This window comes from Atractosteus spatula, chromosome 25 (genome assembly GCF_055471065.1).
Source record: "Atractosteus spatula isolate fAtrSpa1 chromosome 25, fAtrSpa1.hap1, whole genome shotgun sequence".
Lineage (NCBI taxonomy): Eukaryota > Metazoa > Chordata > Actinopteri > Semionotiformes > Lepisosteidae > Atractosteus > Atractosteus spatula.
Window position 1 is genome coordinate 9573932 of NC_142730.1, and position 21276 is coordinate 9595207.

The 21276-nt window shown below is 47.7% G+C and overlaps 1 protein-coding gene across 1 annotated transcript in view; it reads right to left on the bottom strand.

Annotated features, from left to right (window-relative positions):
* Window positions 1-3044: 3044 nt before the first annotated feature.
* ubqln4 (ubiquilin 4) overlaps window positions 3045-21276 on the bottom strand; it is a 28508-nt gene continuing 10276 nt past the window's right edge. The window contains exons 3-11 of the mRNA XM_088905158.1: window positions 21040-21218; window positions 19763-20025; window positions 18631-18789; window positions 17037-17280; window positions 15503-15642; window positions 14642-14725; window positions 13525-13640; window positions 12665-12854; window positions 3045-7628 (exon numbers count right to left, since the gene is read on the bottom strand). Coding sequence (XP_088761284.1) covers window positions 7476-7628; window positions 12665-12854; window positions 13525-13640; window positions 14642-14725; window positions 15503-15642; window positions 17037-17280; window positions 18631-18789; window positions 19763-20025; window positions 21040-21218 — 1528 coding nt within the window. The 3' untranslated portion in view covers window positions 3045-7475. The remainder of the gene's footprint in view (window positions 7629-12664; window positions 12855-13524; window positions 13641-14641; window positions 14726-15502; window positions 15643-17036; window positions 17281-18630; window positions 18790-19762; window positions 20026-21039; window positions 21219-21276) is intronic.

A 21276-nucleotide genomic window follows, 5' to 3' on the forward strand; every position in this document is an offset into this window, starting at 1 on the left:
GTACCCGTAATAATAATAATAATAATAATAATGAAGTACAGTATCTGTGTTTCTCCTCTACCTGGGAGTACGGCCTTTTCTAGTTTACCTAGAAGACCAATGTGGATCTCTATCTCAAGGTCCCGAGCGATCATCATCCCTCCAAGCACGTCTTTCCTGCTGGGAGAAGAGCCGTCCAGGATGACAGAGCAAGTGTGGACACCTAGTGGCTTGATAAGCCTGACACTGATGTTATTCATATATTATGGCCACCTCAGTCACCAGTTCTGCACCCAATCGAGCATTTACAGCATATTTTATTATAATAATAATAATAATTGCTTACACTTATATAGCACTTTTCTGGACACTCCACTCAAAGTGCTTTACAGGTAATGTGGATCCCCTCCACCACCACCAGTGTGCAGCCCCACCTGGATGATGCGACGGCAGCCATAGTGCGCCAGAACGCTCCCCACACACCAGCTCTCAGTGGGGAGGAGAGTAGAGTAATAAAGCCAATTCAGAGATGGGGATTATTAGGAGGCATGATTGATAAAGGCCAATGGGATATTTGGCCAGGACACCGGGGTTACACCCCTACTCTTTTTGAGAAAGGCCCTAGGATTTTAAATGACCACATAGTCAGGACCTCGGTTTTACGTCTCATCCGAAGGACGGCGCCTGTTTACAGTATAGTGTCCCCCTCACTATACTGGGGCATTAGGACCCACATGGACCACAGGGTGAGCGCCCCCTGCTGGCCCCACTAACACCTCTTCCAGCAGCAACCTTAGTTTTTCCTAGGAGTCTCCCATCCAGGTACTGACCAGGCTCACACCTGCTGAGCTCCAGTGGGTTGTTAGCTGTGAGTTGCAGAGTGATATGGCTGCTGGTAATATGACAATGCTTGAGACAGTTTTCCACCTCTGTCCACCAGGAGCGAGTTGACTGCCTTTCTCCTGGAAGAAGGTGCCGTGTCCCTCCTGCAGAATCCCAGAGGCTGGCAGATGTTACTCCACAGACCACACAGGGTATACAGGCCCAGCGCCCTTTTAAATCTCTTTACATTGTCGTTGGCATTTTTTGTCCACAATAACAAAAAGATTAAGGATTAATCAAACTTTAGCAGTTTATTCAAGTTGAATACGTATACTTTCTTTAGTCAGGAATCATGCGTCTTGGCAACAAGAAACACAGGCATGTAGATGTTCTCGCAGCACTGGGGCCCTGGGGTGCTGTCTGTGGGGAGTTCGTATGTTCTCCTCATGTTCACGTGGGTTTCCTCCCTCAGTCCAAAGACATGCTGGTGGGTTAATTGGCTGCTGGGAAAATTGGCCCTGGTGTAAGTGTGTACTTGCATTAGTCTGCCCTGTGATGGACCGGCATTTCGTCTAGGAGGTATCCAGCCTTGCGTCTGTTTTTTATTGGAATATGCTCTGGCTCCCCCAGAACTCTATGCTGGAAAAACCAGCTTGAAAATTGACAACTGTACCCTGCAGTCTGTGACCTTAAATGTATGCTACCACTAAATGAGGGAGAGTATTTCTACTCAAGAATCTGAGACTTCATCGGCTTTTAAGAGGCACGACGAGCACGCTGAGTGGAGAGGGCGGTCACCTCCTGCTGTCTCTCTGGAGAGTTGACCACAGATCGTCAGCTGCTTGTTGACCTGCTTCTGAAAAGTGAGCTGCTAACCAGCTCAGTTCTCTCTCTGAATTCAAGGTGTTGTACAAGCAGAGGTACACAACGTAATCAAATCCCAAGTTCAGTGTAAACGTGAACAGGTGTAATGCTTCAGGTATCACATTTCAAGGGCTTTCAGGGCACCAGCCCAAGAGATACATCTTAGCTAAACTGTAGTTCAACAGAAACTTAAATGACCTGGACTGGAGAGACTCATACACCTGGAGTAGTTCAACCCATCAGAAGTGACAGCTGAAATTTTCCCTTTTCTGTCCCTGCAGTCCTAATGGATTAACAGGACAGTACCCAATGTCTCTGGGTTAAGAAGGATTCAATCTTTTAGTTCTGCATTCATGGTAACTCCATGTAATCTGAACCTCACAATAAAGCTCATAATCAAGCAATAGAAAATCTTATTTTCTTACTAATATAGAGTGCTCTGTGAGGCTTCTCACTACTGGTACTCTTTTAAAGTTGACTATTCTACCAAACATATTTCTATGTGATCGAGCACAAATCCATAGTAATGACTGAGAACACAAGTGACCAGAGGATAACAAGTAAACACACGTATACTGTTATGTGCATTGTCTTTCGTGGCATAAAAGGTACACTTACATATAACAATATACTGTAAACTGGCGTCGTCCTTCGGATGAGATGTAAAAACCAAGGTCCTGACTCTCTATGGTCATTAAAAATCCCAGGGCATTTCTCGAAAAGAGTAGGGGTGTAACCCCGGCATCCTGGCCAAATTTCCCATTGGCCCTTATCAGTCATGGCCTCCTAATAATCCCCCTCTATGAATTGGCTTCATTACTCTGCTCTCCTCCCCACTGAGAGCTGGTGTGCGGTGAATGTTCTGGCGCACTATGGCTGCTGTCGCATCATCCAGGTGGGGCTGCACATTGGTGGTGGTGGAGGGGATCCCCATTACCTGTAAAGTGCTTTGAGTGGAGTGTCCAGAAAAGCATTATATAAGTATAAGCAATTATTATTATTATACCCCATCCCAAATGAGAATTGGAAAACCTGAAAACTGCCTTTGGCTACCACCTAGTGGTCAGTTATGTGCACTACAGATAGTCTAGAGATGGGCAATTGGTAAGAAAATGCCATGACAAAATCAACATGACTGTTAACCAAATTTGAAAAAAACCTTTTGGTATTAAGGATGTTATGTGCTAACTGTGCAATGACAATTCACTGGTTTAATATTTATGCATGTAATAATATGGCAGGTAACAACCAGAGAGTTGAATAATACAATCTGAGTAAGCATTCTTTATACCACAGTTCTTGTGGTCAGTGCTTTGGGTGAGATAAGACAGCTCGCTGTTTAAAAGGCTTTAAAAATTAAACAAAACACAAAAAAATCTGTGTACATGCACAGACATTTCTGTGCATGTAATGTTTAATGATTTTTTTCAAAAATACACCTTTAAAATTGGCTGTTGGAATGATTTTGTTGGAATGGAATTTCTGCATTCTCTCCACCTTCCACGGCAACATCTCTCGTTTGCTTCCCGTTCGGTCATGGGTCCATTCTGAAAGCCTCTACCCACAAAACAGGCGACCGCAATTCCTTTAAGACTTGCCCGTCTCTGCTGTGTAACTCCAGTCTGTGAGGGCTGGACACGTGGACTCTTTGACAGGGGCTTTAGAGGTGAGCAGCTGATGCTGGCCAATGGGCGACTGCCTTCTGATCTCAATCAGTGGTGGAATGAAACTGTGCTCCCCTGAGACTGGTACTGCCTGTGAATGAAGGGTTTCAAAATCCTGGCCAAGCATGGCAAACAATTCAGGCCCCAGCTACTTCAAAACTTCAGTGCAGCAGCCAGAGGTAAACTGTACCAGGATGCTGGCTGTTCTGTTTGGAAGAGGCATTCAGGACTTGGTACTTGCCTCTACCACTGGGTTTGAAGCTGAATTATATTAAGGGCCTTTGATAAAGTGTGCTAACTACTCTGTTCCAGTTTCTGGCAAAAAAAATGTCTTCCAACATCGAACGGGGGCAGACATGAGACATCAAACATGAGCACACGTACCACTTTCCACATGTCAACTAAGAGTAGACCTTTTTGTCTGAATTGTTCGGTACAGTTCTTAAAAAAGGCTGCTGCTCTGGTGAAAAGAACCAACACTGGCTACAGTTTGCGTTCTTAAGACTTTTTTTATTCAGTCCCAAGAATTAAAACAGAAATTTGGGAGTTTTCCAGATCAGCCTCCAAAGACACAGCAGTTTCCATCACAAATCGCTGAACCAGATCTGATCAGCTATCTGTTTTTAAAAGACTCAGGGAATCGTCTAGACTCATCTGCCAAATCTACTCCTTCACATTCATCATGGTAAATGGATTTGTGTGCTTTTGACAAAATTCAAATCAAATATACAGATTGTGCATTTGGAACCTGAATCTTGTTTCATCAATATGATTAAGCCTGGTTCCATCTCTCACATTCCCCTTCATTTCCTAGTGTGCCTTAGAAACCTTAATTTCTGTCACAGCAGGACAGCTATCAAATTGTACATAGTTATTCACCCATGTAGTCAGAGACCACCATTAAATTACTGTATATCTGAGACCACCTTTCTCTGGGATTCAGTCAAGATTCATAGTCAAACGCAAAACTGAGAAAGAATATCGACAATGCCTTATTTAGCTCCAAAACAGTATTATTGCTTTGCATCTGATGCACAAAGGATCAAGCTTTAAGCAACTTCACACAAAGGTGACATGAGAAGAGCTTTGACCTGCAGGGTCCTATAACAGAGAAAGAGCTCCAGAACCTTTTATCCGGATCACAATGAATTAAAAACAATCTAGGCTAAATTTACTATTCACCTTATCCAGTGAATTTACTTAATCCAGTTGTACAAATGTAAGACATTTCCAGTTTCTCCTATGTAAACTGTACAGTTTTGAATCCAAACTTAACTCGTCCAACTTCTGTGTTACAGGATCTGAAGTCCAAACCCAGCCTTTTCTGGCCAATGATCTGTCCCTTCCCTGTCGATTAAGTATCCCCCCAGGACCTTCAGGACTAGTCAGCTAGTAACGTTTTTTCAAAAAGTATCCTATGGGGGAAGGGGGAGGGGGCCATTTCAAAGCATTCTGCAAATCAAGCCAAAAACAATCTGGAATATGACTGCCACAACTTTCCCTGTGGGAATCTAGCTCAGCCCGAAATGAAATAATTGGGCAAAACCATCATATTGGCCTACCAAGAAAAGCAAATGCCCCCTAATTTCAATGCAGATGTTCTACGTTTCTTTGTTTGACAATTTCTGTTTCATTCCTGTACCCAACAAGTTTGGAAAGGACAGTTTGTTTTACCGACTTGTCTGCTGCCTAGAGATAATGAGGCTGTGCAGACGTGCTCCTCTGACCTGCCCACCCACTGAGGGAACTACAGTTTGATTGGCTGCAAGCACCTCATATCCTAACAGGAGGGTCAGCAGTGAGCGGAGGAGGCACGTCCTGTGCAGAAGTGGCGTCAGGCCTGGTGCCCAGGAAACCTCAGGAATAGCTTCACTGAGCGCCCTGGGCCAGAGGAACTCAGCCAACTGCACACCACCACTGTGGGAATCCCAGTCACAGTCAGCTAGTAACATGACCCAGTCCACGTAGCACAAACTGGGCTCAGAGTGGGCAACCAGCACCTTTCCTGACTGAGGTACACTGTGGCCCCTTTAATTTCTTTCAAACTGCACACATCTGAAAACAGAAGCCTCCATCACTTGAAAAATCATTTTGCCAGAAGGATTTCTGAGACAGAACCTGCCACCCATCTTTGACCTCCAGTCACTCCTCTGTCCCCCCCCCCCCCCCGGTCCATCTTTAAAACTAATGTGCCAGCTAAGATGGATGTGGATGAATTCACAACCAAAAACTTCCAGAAAATCAGATTTGAAAGAAAATTACGGTTAATGCACTTAATTTAAAGAGTCTCTCTGAAGAAGCATGAAAAACCAAGTTACTATTCAGCTTAAAAACTTGTGATTTTGGTGCGATTTTTAATTAAATCTTATATAACCGATCCATGCAGCAGGAAAAAGGACAGTGTTACTGATTAATCCATGAAAGAGTACTAACCCTAAGGAATAATTACGTTGGCTTCATCTTACAGGATGTACACATGGAAAGAACTGGACGCATCAGATGGGAAAACATTAAAGAATCTCTTCCACTGATCAACGTCTGAAGGTTTTCACTCTATCATTATTAGTTACATCTTTCAGATTGCTTCCCAACTCCCGAAGAAGCCGGGTTTCAAAATTCTCTACTCATCCTTTTCATGTACTGTAAATGACCTGGAATTTTCTAAACATTTCATTAAACAAGCTGCCCAGTTCAATCACGTGTCTGTGCACCAGATGGGAACTCAGCTATAGCAGAGACCACAAGGCAAAAGGGAAATGTGATGGCCAGGAATTAGATGACCTCTCGTAAGTCAGCACTGGACACGGTCAGCATCAAGTTAAGAATTCAGCCTGAACAAGCACTTCATCTTCATCAGCTGTAAAAGGCTCTCTGCCTTCCAGGAGCTGATTAAACAGCCACTGTAATCTACACCTGGTTCCCTCTGATAAAGGAAAAACATTATAGTCAAAGTGTTTCCAACCATCCGGCACACAAGTGGGGCTCGAAACTTGAAAGTGGAACTGTGAAGGAAGAGAAAAGATTCAGCAAACGCCAATGTTAAAACAAAAAATGTCCAAAAGTCGGGAGACCTTTTTGAGTAAGAACTTGAACACTATCAGATTGAGAGCGTAGCGACCAGTCTCTTTTATTTTAGTATATTAAAAATTAAAGTTCTGCGTGTCCACGGGACAGATGTACTGGAGCACTGATGTGAAAAAGAAAATGCTGAGCCAAGCTTCTACCAGATTTCCACCAGTAAAGGAGGGGAGGGTTCAAAGAGAAACCGAAAATCTGCATGTTACAGCCACGTACACAGGCTCTACAAATCTTAAAATGCAAATATAACCAGAGGAAAGTGAAACACCCTCAGTGATCCTGAACTCTTGACTGGAATGCGGTGGGACGTCTGCAGATTCTAACCAATTAGTAATAAAGTGCTAGGAAGAGGAGGCTGAGGGAAATTCTATAGCAAATTACAATAAATAGTCACATGAAGCAGGCATGAAATAATCAATGGAAAACCTTAAAACTCTTCCAGCTTTCAGAAGAACCCCCGAACCCCCGATTTATTTTGATGATCCAACACCATATATTCCGGAAACCGTTTAAGAAACTGACAATCGCAAGAGCTTTTTCCTCCTGCCACTGCTGCCCGGACATGGGTTTTCCAGATGAGGAAGAACCGTTCATGATCTCAGGGGGTCAACCGGCTATAAACCTGAATGTATGGGACTCCTTTCCTGTTATTTCTTTCCTCCCAGGATGCCCCTCTGTATTGAGTGGAGAACACGGGATGGGTCTAATGATGTACAGACACCCCCCACCCCCACCACAGCCACAGTATGCATCTGTGTGAAGGGCGCACACACACACACACATTACCCACCCCCATCCCCCACCCCCCAGTCAAACCCAGTGAGAAAGTGGAATTAGTCTCGTAGGCAGGCTAGCTGGATCATGTGTCTCCCCAGCAGAAAGACCTCCGTTCAACGTTGCGAGAAACAACAGGAGTGCAAGTGGAACATCTCTCCCCTCCCCCTACCCCCTGAATGCAGATGGGCACAGGCGTGCCGTGTTGAGTTGTGTTAAATGTGTTGTGTTCCTAGAGGTTCCCCTCTCTCCACCCCTCCCCTCCCCTCCTCCCTCGAGCGCAGGATCCTGCGTTTAGGAGGGCTGGGAGCCCAGCAGTCTCTCGATGGCGGCGTTGATGTCCCCCCCGGTGGCGATCAGGGCCTGCAGGTTGGCCTCCCGGTTGATGAAGCCCATGGCGCTGAGCTGCTCCAGCTGCTGCTGAAACCGCACCTCCGGGGTCTGGCTCTGGAGAGGGAGCGAGAAAAGGAGACGGAGAGGGTGGGCACATTGCTTTCAAGGAGAGGTCAAAGGTCATGAAGCTGAGCACTCAAGAACACACACACACGAAGGTGGGAGAGTGGAAGCAGTGGTAGAATATCTTCCCCCGCTTTCTCATTCTGATGTGCGTGTGATTGTGGGGGGGGGAGGGCATCCACTCTTGATATCAGCACCATAAAATGAACTGGCACTGACATCAAATTTAAATAGGGCTGTCTCCCATCTGGAAAAACTCCTTCTGCATTCCGAAAGGATTCACAAGAACATAATAACAGGGTGGCAAACCAACTAAAGACTCATCAAACCGAGACCAGGCCAGCCAGCCCATCAGAGCTCACCAGTTTCGTAAACTGTATTCTGACTCAAGCCAATTGTGCGAGCGAGGACAGAAATTCATGCATCAGAAATTCTCAGTTAAGAAAATGTGCTACGTTTTACATGAGATTTTAGTTCTCATTGGCCACGTTTCCACAGATTTTTTTCATCTCTATTTGGCGAGACGCAGCAAAAGTTATTATTCCCTGTAAAACTGTATCTGGCATCCCGCAAATCCTAACGTTACCAAGACAGCTTGCCAGTATTTGATTTCAACCAGTTAACTTTGTGTAACGTAAGATTAACAAAACAAAACAATTTCAAAGAACAGAACAGTTCATGTTGCGAAAGCCACCTTCTGGATTAATTGACCCTGGTGAAAAAAAGATCTTTTATCGCCCTACTCCCCACCTCGCAACCTTCGCTCTTCAAATTCTGCCCTCCTTACTGTCCCCCAAGCCCGTCTACATTGTATGGGCGACAGGGCCTTCTCCTGCTATGCCCCCAAGCTCTGGAACTCTTTGCCCAAGGATATTAGAGAGTCACCTTCTCTAAACTCCTTCAAATCCAGACTCAAAACCTTCTTCTTCAGAAAAGCCTTTACTGAACTGGTTCCATTCTTCACCCCTCTGCTCTTCTCAATACCACCTTCCACGGTCTCCTCTATTGTTATTGTTGTATTGTTGTAATTATAATTGTGTCCTATCTTGTGAAATCTTCTTATTTATTGTTGTAGTCTTCTTATTTATTGTTATTGTCATCCTGTAAAGCGCTTTGAGAAGCCACCTTTAAAGGCGCTATATAAAATAAAGTTTATTATTATATTATCTTTAATCCTTCTCCTTTTCGTTGCTGACAGGCTAGGCCAGGCTGCTCTGAGAGGCCTCACAGAGCGAAGAAGCCTCTTCACTTGTTTGGAAGTCTAACGGGCTTAAAGGCCCGTGCTGTCCCGTCACGTCCAGGTGCAATTTCGCTGAGCTGAACTCGCTGGTGCAGGGCCAGGGGGAGGAGGGCGAAGACGGGCTTGGGAGCGGGACCGCGCCGATGTTAGAATGAGGAGGTCGCTGTAGAAATTTCAAGTCACGAGGGGTTTTACTGGCGGTCGAGAACGTCGCTTGTCCTGCACTTTTCCCTCAAACGTGCCAGAAGGGCTTTCAACAGCAAGAGCCATGACCGGGACTCCAAGAGCTTGCACAATGACTGCACACAGCACGGCAAACACCCACTGTTTAAGAGCATGTCACACTGTGGGGTCAAACACCTGCTGTCACACTGTGGGGTCAAACACCCGCTGTCACACTGTGAGGCTTAAACACCTGCTGTCACACTGTGGGGTCAAACACCCGCTGTCACACTGTGGGGGGGCAAACACCGCTGTCACACTGTGGGGGGTCAAACACCCGCTGTCACACTGTGAGGCTCAAACACCCGCTGTCACACTGTGGGGTCAAACACCCGCTGTCACACTGTGGGGGTCAAACACCCGCTGTCACACTGTGGGGTCAAACACCCGCTGTCACACTGTGGGGGTCAAACACCCGCTGTCACACTGTGGGGTCAAACACCGCTGTCACACTGTGGGGGTCAAACACCCGCTGTCACACTGTGGGGTCAAACACCCGCTGTCACACTGTGGGGTCAAACACCCGCTGTCACACTGTGGGGGTCAAACACCCGCTGTCACACTGTGGGGGGGCAAACACCGCTGTCACACTGTGGGGGGTCAAACACCCGCTGTCACACTGTGGGGGGTCAAACACCCGCTGTCACACTGTGAGGCTCAAACACCCGCTGTCACACTGTGGGGGGGCAAACACCCGCTGTCACACTGTGAGGCTCAAACACCCGCTGTCACACTGTGGGGGTCAAACACCCGCTGTCACACTGTGGGGGCAAACACCCGCTGTCACACTGTGGGGTCAAACACCCGCTGTCACACTGTGAGGCTCAAACACCCGCTGTCACACTGTGGGGGGGCAAACACCCGCTGTCACACTGTGAGGCTCAAACACCCGCTGTCACACTGTGGGGGTCAAACACCCGCTGTCACACTGTGGGGGTCAAACACCCGCTGTCACACTGTGGGGTCAAACACCCGCTGTCACACTGTGGGGGTCAAACACCCGCTGTCACACTGTGGGGGTCAAACACCCGCTGTCACACTGTGGGGGTCAAACACCCGCTGTCACACTGTGGGGTCAAACACCCGCTGTCACACTGTGGGGGGGCAAACACCCGCTGTCACACTGTGGGGTCAAACACCCGCTGTCACACTGTGGGGGCGCAAACACCCGCTGTCACACTGTGGGGTCAAACACCCGCTGTCACACTGTGGGGTCAAACACCCGCTGTCACACTGTGGGGGGGCAAACACCCGCTGTCACACTGTGGGGTCAAACACCCGCTGTCACACTGTGGGGGTCAAACACCCGCTGTCACACTGTGGGGGTCAAACACCCGCTGTCACACTGTGGGGGCAAACACCCGCTGTCACACTGTGGGGTCAAACACCCGCTGTCACACTGTGGGGGGGCAAACACCCGCTGTCACACTGTGGGGGCAAACACCCGCTGTCACACTGTGGGGGTCAAACACCCGCTGTCACACTGTGGGGTCAAACACCCGCTGTCACACTGTGGGGGTCTAGGAGGAGCAGTGAAGAGTCGCTGGTTCAAATCATTCTTTCTTGGAGGGGGACAGAAGACTGGCGTGAGGTCACTATGAAAAATAAATAAATTCCCCTTCTGGGTGAGTTTAGCGGAGGTCGAGGAACAGACATAATCAAACGTCTGAGTCTAGGCTGGAGATGGACAAGGTTCTGTGATGAACCAGGAAAAATCCGTGGTGGTATCTTTTAACACAGCTCCTCCTCCGAGTGGGAGCAGCTGCTGGCACTGATCTTGGAATAGCATTCCTGTTAGGGACACGAGAGTCGAGCTGAATTCCTGGTTACTGGGTGCCCTCTAGTGGTCACCCGTGGAATTTCGGCTCATTGCGTCACAAGCGGAAACGATGATGATCTGATGGAGCACTGGAGATGCCAGAAGAATAATCTCGTCAGGAGAGTCGGTGTCACTGTACGGGCACTTTTGCAAACCCCTGACAGCCATCAGTCTGAACTGGATATCTCTTTGCCTGTTCTTCATTTCTGATCGGCGGTCTTCTGTTACCAGCAGCCAGCAGCCACATCACCCCGCAACTCACAGCTGGCAGCCCCACTGGAGCTCAGCAGGTGTGAGCCTGGTCAGTACCTGGATGGGAGACTCCTGGGAAAAACTAAGGTTGCTGCTGGAAGAGGTGTTAGTGGGGCCAGTAGGAAGCGCTCACCCTGCGGTCCATGTGGGTCCTAATGCCCCAGTATAGTGACGGGGACACTATACTGTAAACAGGCCCCGTCCTTCGGATGAGACGTAAAACCGAGGTCTTGACTCTCTGTGACCATTAAAAATCCCAGGGAGTTTCTCGAAAAGAGTAGGGGCGTTCCTGGTGTCCTGGCCATATTTCCCATTGGCCTTTATCAATCATGGCCTCCTAGTAATCCCCATCTTTGAATTGTCTTCATTACTCTGCTCTCCTCCCCACTGATAGCTGATGTGTGGTGAGCGTTCTGGCGCACTATGGCTGCCGTCGCATCATCCAGGTGGGGCTGCTGGTGGTGGAGGGGATCCCCATTACCTGTAAAGCGCTTTGAGTGGAGTGTCCAAAAAAAGCGCTATCTAAGTGTAAGCAATTCTTATAATTATTATTACCAAAGGCCGACACTCATTCACAAATAGCTACAGCAGAAGGAGTAGATTCACAAAAAAGTGCTGTGGCAGCGATTTCTGTTCTGCCATACAGTCTTCTCCAGTCCCACACACACCGACTTCCTTACGAGTTGATACTGAAGGAGAGGGGGAGTTCCCGCGTGTGTGCATCTACACTGCTCAGCAGTCTACACTTCCAATTTTAAAGATAATACATATTATATGATTTAGTTTCAATTTGCAGCTTTATTTTTGATGTACCCTAAAATGTGTAATTGCACACTGTACAGAATGTAAATTGTCTCAGATTGAAACACCAGTAAAGTAAAGTAAATTATTACTTATGTTCTTCAATTGCTAGTCATTCTATTTCATGTTGGAGATTTTCCAAGTCTGTAAAATTATATTTTTCATTGGACTAAAAAGAAAAATTTGCTGCCTGATCATTTTCGCCCTGAACTGAAAACTAAACTGGATTTCAGAAACATTTGATTAGTGCCTAACATTATTGAAAACATGACCACTTCCACTTAAAATTTATATAGAATGTTTTCCTGCATATTATATAATTTAAATAGTAAATTATATAGGAAAAAACATTAAGAATCTGTTAGCAAGGAAATGACATTTGTCTTTCCTGGTATTCAATTCTTATCAGATTGGATGCATCTTTATTATATGTAAATTAATTGCAATTCTGTAATACCTCCCCGAATACTTGAAAAGCAAACTAAATAAGACCAGGCAGCACACAGAACAACTGAAAAGGGCTCAGCAGCCTCCAGTCAGGCTGACCGTACCAAGGTTTGTGAGTTTGTGTGGTTTCAGCTGATTAGGAATTGTCAATTCTGAACGGGTAATATGGATTTACAAAGGAAAGACACGCTTAACTGCACTGACTTACAAGCACAAACAACACACAATCCATCAGCAATCTCAAACCTGTGCACTTCCTCCTGCGAACATCTGCAACATCTGCTGCATGAGCTGCTGCTGGGCGGAGCTGCTTCCTGCGGGCCCGGTCACAGGGGTGGGGCCTTGGCTGGGCCCGCCCCCCGAGGGGGCAGGGTTCTCCGGGGGCCCTGTACCCCCGGCGGAGAGAGGGGAAACTGGGAATCCTCCAGGCGTCAGGCTGTAGGAGGAGGAACGCCACAGGTTAGGACGGCGATCGAAAGACTGGCCATTCCGAGGAAAACGACTTTTTGGGGCTGAACACAGAACCTGGCTTTAAGAGGACTGCCGATGTTTCTGAGAAAAGAGATGCTTCTTAGCATGTAGGTCACCAGACAGACAAGAAATAAAGACAATCTATTCAATTATCTGTGGGAGAAGCACATCATTATTTCCATACTCAGCACTAAAGAGAGGAATGGAAAGACTTTGCGCTAATTTTTTAACTTCCCTCTCACCTTATGTTAACCTTCTTATCATTTTCTAACCCACGATGTCCGGAAGTGAGGATGTTAAGATGCAGGTTTCAAGGCATGTGAAGCTCAGAGAGCGTCTTGTAGATATTGGTGGCAATTTTTGATTTTCTTTAGAAACATGTTTTAAAACAGTCAGCGTGCAGAATATCGGTACTGATCACACAACATCACCCTCATAAATCAGTCTTCCTTTGCTGGGAAGACACTGCTGTTAGGGGCCATGTTATAATGGCTGCTCTGTTCTCCGAGTGCAGTGTCTGGAGTGCTCTTCTGGTCCCCAACGCAACCCCAGAGGTACGAGAGCCGTGGGCGTCTCTGACTGCAGAAGGAAGTACCGATGGCAGTACTGGGACAGCTGCCCCACTGCTGGCGTACCTGGGCATGAGGCCTGGAGCCTCCGTCTGCAGCGTCTGCAGCCCCTGCTGGATCTGGAGCAGCGCCTGCATGGCCCGGGGGTTTGTCATCACCGACAGCGCCTCGGGATTCTGCATCTGCGCGGCAGGGAAAAGTCATCATTGCATTTTCGGCTGCTAACTCAATCTGAAATCAGGAGCTTTCCATCTTCACCGACACCATGTGTCCGTGGCTTTCTCATGAATTTAGAATTGATGATTGTCTGTATTACATTCACCCAATTAGGAATACACAATTGCGTTTTTCATGTCCGGGTAGACTGAGGAAGTGAAGGCTGACTCCTCTGATCCGCCCACCTCTGAGCCAATTGCCTTTTGACACATCACAGGCAGCACCGCCCCACACTGGAGGTTCAGTGCTGATTGGAGGAGAGCTATGTCCCTCACTGGCAACACCGCATGCCTACAAGCCCCTGGGAGGTGGGAGGGTTCACAGTGTCGCCGAGAGCCGGGAGGGCGCTGGCCGACTCATCCTGCCCTCAGCCAACTGAGCACTCCCGGTTGGGGAATCCCAGTCACAGTCAGCTGGTGCCATGACCCGGGCTTGAACCCGTGCCCAAAGGAGAGCACCCGTATAGGCTAAGCCAATCCACCCTTAAGGGTCTGTCATGTTTTTTCTCTCTACCTGCTATAAACTCAAGAGTGAAAAGACAGATCTGTATGTTTTCTGTTCTGTATCAGAATGGTCATATGTTTCAGGTTTCCTAGACTGAACTGCATGACAAATGTAAACTCGTGTAACATATATTTGATACAAAGTACACGTGTGGCCTGTTAGAAGACAGTGATAAAATGTAGACTGAGTTTTACAGTAAATATTAAATTAAGTCAAGGCAGAATCTTGTGAACCTCTGTTTCACTAATTTGAGGGGGCTGTTTCTCCAATGCCATTACTCAACATTTAACACCACTTTTTCTTCTTTCACGGAAGATCTTCAGCCTTCTTGGCTTCCAAACTGGGAGTTTAAATAATCCCTCTCTTTTCGGCACAAACCGCCTTCTGATGAAAAGCCAATTCCGGAGCACAGAGTGAATCTTGAATCTGAAACCACTCGGCTGCTCAGACCCCAGCCTCTTACCTGCTGCAGAAACACGGGCAGCTGGTGTCTTAACTGCTCCTGCAGCTGAGGGTTGCCAGCGAAGAGAGGGTTGTTCATCATAACCTGTCAGAATCGCGAAACAAGAGCAGGCATACCTGAAGTTACTCCTTGCAAGATTTCTTCAGATTGACTCTTAAAAGAACAAGTGCCGAGCTCCTAAAATACACCTATCCTCCTTCTTTCGGAACTGACAAACACTTCTTTTTACAGTTTACAGGGCAAAATCTTTGATTTTCTTTTATCTCCATTCTTATGACTTTAAAATTGAAAATGGCACCCGTGCTCCCCTTTTGAGCCGAAGGGACAAAATAAATGATGGGAAGGCAGCAGCGCTAGGACAATGCCTGCTGGGAGTGCTGCCGTTTCTGGGAATTTTGTGCCATTCTCTCTGAGGAGGGCCCGAGTGCATTTACACTAGAAAATGTCCCGGCTGCGTCCTCAACATCTTAGAGGATAAGACGACGTATTCCAAAACCTGCATTCGTAGTGTTTAGAGCAGAAAATACACCAGGATACATTATTCTCACTCCAGAATATTGCTGGTGTAAACTATTAAATGTGACAATAATTCTACCCTACTTTATAGTTCCAAGGTTTGGACAAGGAATTAAACTGGAGATTTGTATGTCTATGTTCATGAAATCAGGAATTCATATCATGTACAGCGTATGTTTGAGTGGACGATGGAAGAACATGAGAGACTTGAGGCTGAGATCAACCCAACACTGAACTCACATGCTGTTCCCGTGTGAATTCGCGTGTAAATGAAATGTAGATGTGGGACGGGTACAAATTGAGTTTTGGGTGAGCAGAAGGTGAGAGGCAGACTGGACTGCACACCTGCGCTGCAATGTCAGGGTTCTGTGCCAAGGACTGCATCATACTGCGCATGTAGGGCGCGGACAGCATGTTCTGCATGAGCTGGGGGTTTTCTGAGATCTGCTGCAAGAGGCTCTGCATGCCGGGACTGTTGAACATGCCTACAGAAAAAAAAAAAACAAGGACAAAGGCAGAGGTGAGATGAAAGAAGACAAACCGATCCGAGAGTCAGTAATCAGCAGGAGCAGGACAAGAGTGGAAGAGTGAAATATTCCTGTCCTTTTCCGATCCCTAGTCAATGCACAAGTCAATGATTACTGTGACATACACCACTGCAACGGCAGAGGAGCCTGAGTAGGGCAGGGCACCCAAAGCTCACCATGCAACAGCAGATCCACTGACTAGCAGGACACCTGTGAGCTTGCAGGTTTGGCCGTGAGAGCTGTACCCATCCTGCAACAGATGCTAGCTCTGCTGTAGGCCCTGCCGGGCCAGCAGCAAGAACAACAGCAGACAGCCTTCGCACGAATATGTTTTCGGGGGAAACGCCTGCACAGTCATTTTTACACACAGGTGTAAAAAAAAATCGAGACAGGCTGCCAAGTCACTCCACCAGTTACAGTGCTTTCTCAAGGGTGCGGGATGAGTCTCGCTGACCCAGATGTTACAGGCGTGAGCCTGGGTCAGGTCACTAGATGATGTTGACCAGCATTCCTCAAGTGCTGGTCAAGGTACAGACGGACATCAGCTGGCTGGTGTCGTCTTGGTATTTGATAAAACAGTGACTGGACTTGATGCGCACCTACAGGCCTATAGTGTCATTAGTGAGAAAGCTTCTGCTATTCCAATTGGCAGGAACTTTACCAAAGACAAATACTGTTACCTATGATCTTTTTAGGTAATACAATATTAAATAATTATTTTCACAATAATAGCGCCATCAAGAAACTCCAAGTGTATGTTAATTAGCGACAATTGAAAAATATTTTAATATGAAAAAACATTAAAAAAAGGTTTAATAATTCACTGGTAATAGGAGCAAGTGGAACTCATTACTGATAAAAGACTGTTAGAGGGACCACAGGTTAATTTGCTGCAAATTAAGGACAACAACCGAGATTAAATCAATTTGTCCCAATAACATAAACTACTGGGTGAAGCCCTGTGGAGCTGGCGGCAGGTCAGAAGATGAGACAGCTCTGAAAGGTGTGCGTGAGCCCTCAGCCTCCCCGTGCAATCCAGCAACTGCAGTACCCAGGACATCGCTACGAGAGGAATTCTTAAACAGCGATTCCGAACCAGCGGGGCACGGACAAGGAAACAGTGAAATTATTTTCAGTAAAAAAATCAAGAAAAAACGAAAACAAATCTATGAATACATCTTTCAATGGCATTTTTTGTTTGAAAAAGCGGAGAAGATTAAGAATTGTCAACTCCACATTCAGGGGGATATAAAATAAGTAACTGGCAATTCCTAACTTGCAAATAAAGCAGAAATGAGAGAGACGACGCCTGCCAGTAACATCTGGCTGCAGGGGTACGGAGTGACGGGTACCGTTGCCCAGGTTGGCGGAACTGATGCCCAGGGGGTTGGATATACTGGGGGTGCTGCCCCCCTGGGTTGAAGCCGCGGAGCTGCTGCTGCTGCTGCCGCCCCCGGTCTCGGTGGTCGAGGTGGGGGCCGCGGTGCTGGGGGGGCCCCAGGGGTTCGGCAGAGGCTCCCGGTTCTCCGTCCTGGAAGGCTGCACCCCCGAGCTGTCCGAGCTCCCGCTGAGCGCGGAGAAAGGGTTATTTCCGAACTGCCGCCAGAAAAAAAACAGAACAGGAACAACTTCACTCCAGTTCAGGGACGCCACGCGCAGAGGAAGGGGGCCCTGCCAGTCCTGCGGACTGTGGGGAAATAAACCCCAGAATCTTATCCAGTGGCTCCTCAAGGGATCCCAGAGCCAGGAGTGTAGGAAGAAGTGTGTCCGATTTACCTGCCCTAAATGCAACCACTTGTGATCCTGTAGCTTTAATTTCAGGCATCACAGAATGATGCCGAAATAAAGACACCAAGTGGAAGGAACATTAGGTCATTCAAGACTTAAGTCTCTCAAAAAAAAAGGTCTGAATATCGAAGGGTTGTTTGTCTAAAAATCTGAAGAGCCTCAAATCTGTAGTGCTATTCTGAAATTAATATAACATTTAGTGCCCCTTTAAAAAGACCGATTTTGTGCCGTTTGATTCGTGCAAATCTTTAAATCACTCAATTGAGCTCATTATTAAAAATTAACTAAATAAATCTTAAACCCCAGGTTCTCAATCTTTGAGCATGATTAATCTATTGCTATAAATCTGAATATTCAATATCTATTGATAGTAACAGATTTTCAACATATTAGTATCAATCTTTGTAAAAAAAATAGAAATAAAACCAATGAAATTGAAATTTAACTGTAACAGCTAGACCACTGTAAAATATTTTTCCATACGTTTGCTCCACAGCGGAGGAATACCTCAACACATTCAATCCTGGAGATCATTAAATGCCTTTTCTGTAGTCTGTGCTTTTGAAGATGAATACAAACAAGCTGATAAATCCTTTTTAATAGATCAAGGACAAGAGCTTCTCGTAGAAAAATATCTGTTCCTCGCCTTTGTTCCCCATTCGTACTACCACATGGAAAGTAATGGATACCTTTCAATAGTTTTTTTAATTAGTAAAACATAATTGGTCAAAGGCAGATTTGAAGAGACATCAAGGTTCATCACAAAATAACCCCACATGCAGTATCGTTACTTTAGTAGCCAACAGCAGATCTCGAAAAGAAATATGCTTCTCTGTCAACTGTCTTAATTGTGGTAAAAGTGGACCCATTTTCACTTAAAATTTTTAAATAGCATTTAGATGTTGATTCAAGCATTACAAACATTGTAGTTTTGAACATCTGGATACATCCAGAGTACTGATTTGCGTGTACAGACTATGTGCTTTGGAGAGAAAGACATAAGCTACACTCCTGCTGTGTGAACTAAGAATCTCAAAGGTTTGGCACCTGGTGTGTTTTTACCGAAGGCGTCATGTCCTACCAGGCATTTGTAAGCCTGCACATGTGACACACAGCCACACAGCGCCATGACTGTCTCCAGGCGTCAGGTCCGCCTACCTGCTCCCGGGCAGCGCTGAACATGGGCTCCTGGATGTCCGTGTACATCCTGCGCAGGGCGTTGTACCCGCCTGGGATGCTCTCCAGGTTGCTGAGCGCCCGGTCCTGGTTCCTCATCATCTCCTGCATCATCGCCGGGTTCCGCGCCAGTTCCATCGTCTGACAACCAGAACACAACAGGGCCAAGCTCAGAGCAAAGCTGCACGGATCTCCCCCGTGAGGGCCACGCGGTCCCCTTCCCTCCCAACCCGGCCCGACCTGGGCTACTGAACCGAGTCAGATGAAGGCTTTTGCCGGATCTGAATTAGGCCGGGATTATAAGAGATCGGAAGTGCTGTAATGGCAACCTATGTGGCCCAGAGCTGGACATCAGCTTCACAGTGTGCCTGAGCTCCGGTTGTCACACGAAATGGGAGGGAAGGGTATCCCTGGATGAATGTCAACAGTGCTTAAGGATGCAAGATATAACTCTTGAGCTAAATGTGCATCAACTTTTAGGGATGAGATGAACTCTTCAGTACACCTGCTAAGCTCACCTGAAAGTCTTAAATATGTAAATTTGAAATGTTTCAAAGCAACTTTCTGAGATATTGCAGTCTGCACAAGCTATTCTTCTAAGGTCGAATGAATGGGTTTTAATGTGAATGCCCAGATGTCAAATGCACAAGGAGAAGTGTTAATGACAATTCACTCCAGCATACAACATACTAGTAAAAGCTCCCATTGCAATATCAATACTAATAAGAGGGGGCAGCAAGGTGTCGCAGTGGTAAGCATTGCTGCCTCGCTGCGCTGGGGCCCTGGGGTGCTGTCTGTGTGGAGTCTGCATGTTCTCATTGTGTTCATTTGGGTTTCTTCCAGTTTCTCTATTCTCCTCCTAAAGTCCAAAGACCCACCGGTGTCTGTGACCCTGGCCCCGGTGTGGGTGTGTGTCTATGTGCCCCTTGGTGGGCTGGCATCCCCGCCCAGGGTGTACCCCGCCTTGAGTCTGTTGCTTACTGGGATAGACTCCAGCTCCCCCACGATCCTGTACCGGGGGGGGTGTTAAACTGCAATAGGCAGAGCCTGCTCCCATGTCTCGAACCGGGGGCCCAGGTTGTGGATGATCTCCGGCGCTGCAGACCTCCCTCACCTGCCTCATGAGCTCAGGGTTGTTGAGCATGTGGCTGATCTCCGGGTTGCGCTCCATCAGCTGCTGCATCTGGGGGTTGGCCATGATCATCTGGCGCATCAGGTCCGGGTTGGACATCATGTTCTGCACCAGCGGGTTCTCCATGATCTGGGACAGCATCTCCGGGTTGGACATCAGCTGCCGCTGCATCTGCTGCTGCAGCTCCATGAAGTTGGCCGAGCCCATGCCCAGGCCCCCCAGGCCGGCCAGGTCCCCGAACCCCGCTGTGGGCACACGGACGGAAGGTAAGGACACGGGGGGGAGACGGGACCCCACAGAGGAGAACTCAACACCCGCGTCGATCTCATCTGGACCAGCTGAGAGCATCCTTCCTTCTGCCTGTTACACCCCCAGATGTGGAATGGATCTCCGGGCCAGCGGGGCATCAAGAAAAGGTTTTAGAGATACACAGATCTAGAGTCAATCTCTCATCCTAGCGTTAATCCTGCATCAGCAGGGTCCGCTTGTCGGCACGCCCGTCTCCATTTGGTGGTTTGAACCAAATCTTTGAGCTGACGTTGCCATTAAATACGACCGAGAATACTCCAACTGGCGTCGCTCCGCCTGCTGTCGGGGGGGGATGAGAACAAAGTAATGTAGCCAATTCATAGATGGGGATTATTAGGAGGCCATGATTGGTAAGGGCCAATGGGAAATTTGGCCAGGACGCCGGGGTTACACCCCTACTCTTTTTAAGAAACACCCTGGGATTTTTAATGACCACAGAGAGTCAGGACCTCAGTTTAACGTCTCATCTGAAGGACGGCGCCTGTTTACAGTATAGTGTCCCCATCACTATACTGGGGCATTAGGACCCACATGGAGTACAGGGTGAGCGCCCCCTGCTGGCCCCACTAACACCTCTTCCAGCAGCTACCTTAGTTTTTCCCAGGAGGTCTCCCATCCAGGTACTGACCAGGCTCACACCTGCTGAGCTCCAATGGGTTGCCAATTGTAAGTTGCAGGGTGACATGGCTGCTGGCACAGATCCAGAGTCAATAAAACACTTTATAACTGATGATGCAAGGTCCTCTAGGGGGTAGGTGTTGGGGACTGTATTATCCAAGAAACCGGTGGCAGACCTTTTCTATGAACATCGAGATGGGGCTCTAGCTCCTGTGGAGTAGTGGTACAGGAGTGGTGTAAGATACACCCCTCGCGCCCACTCCCAGAGAGCTCTAATCTGCAGTTGGGCAGTAGGTGGCGCCGCAGTGGCGGGGAGGGACGCGGTTACTCACTGAGGAGGCTGGCGGGCGGCGTGGGGGCCGAAGTGGGAGCGCTGCTGGAGGAGCCGGCGGGCGAGGAGCTGACGGCGGGGCTCGGGCTGCCCGGGCTGGCGCTGCTGCTGCTGCTGCTCACCTGCGGCGTGCTGGAGCTGGAGGAGGCGGAGGGCTGGGAGCTAGCGCCATCTGGTGCCCTGGAGGGACAGGAGACGGGCGGATTAATCAACCCGCAGCAGGACCGCCAGAGTCACT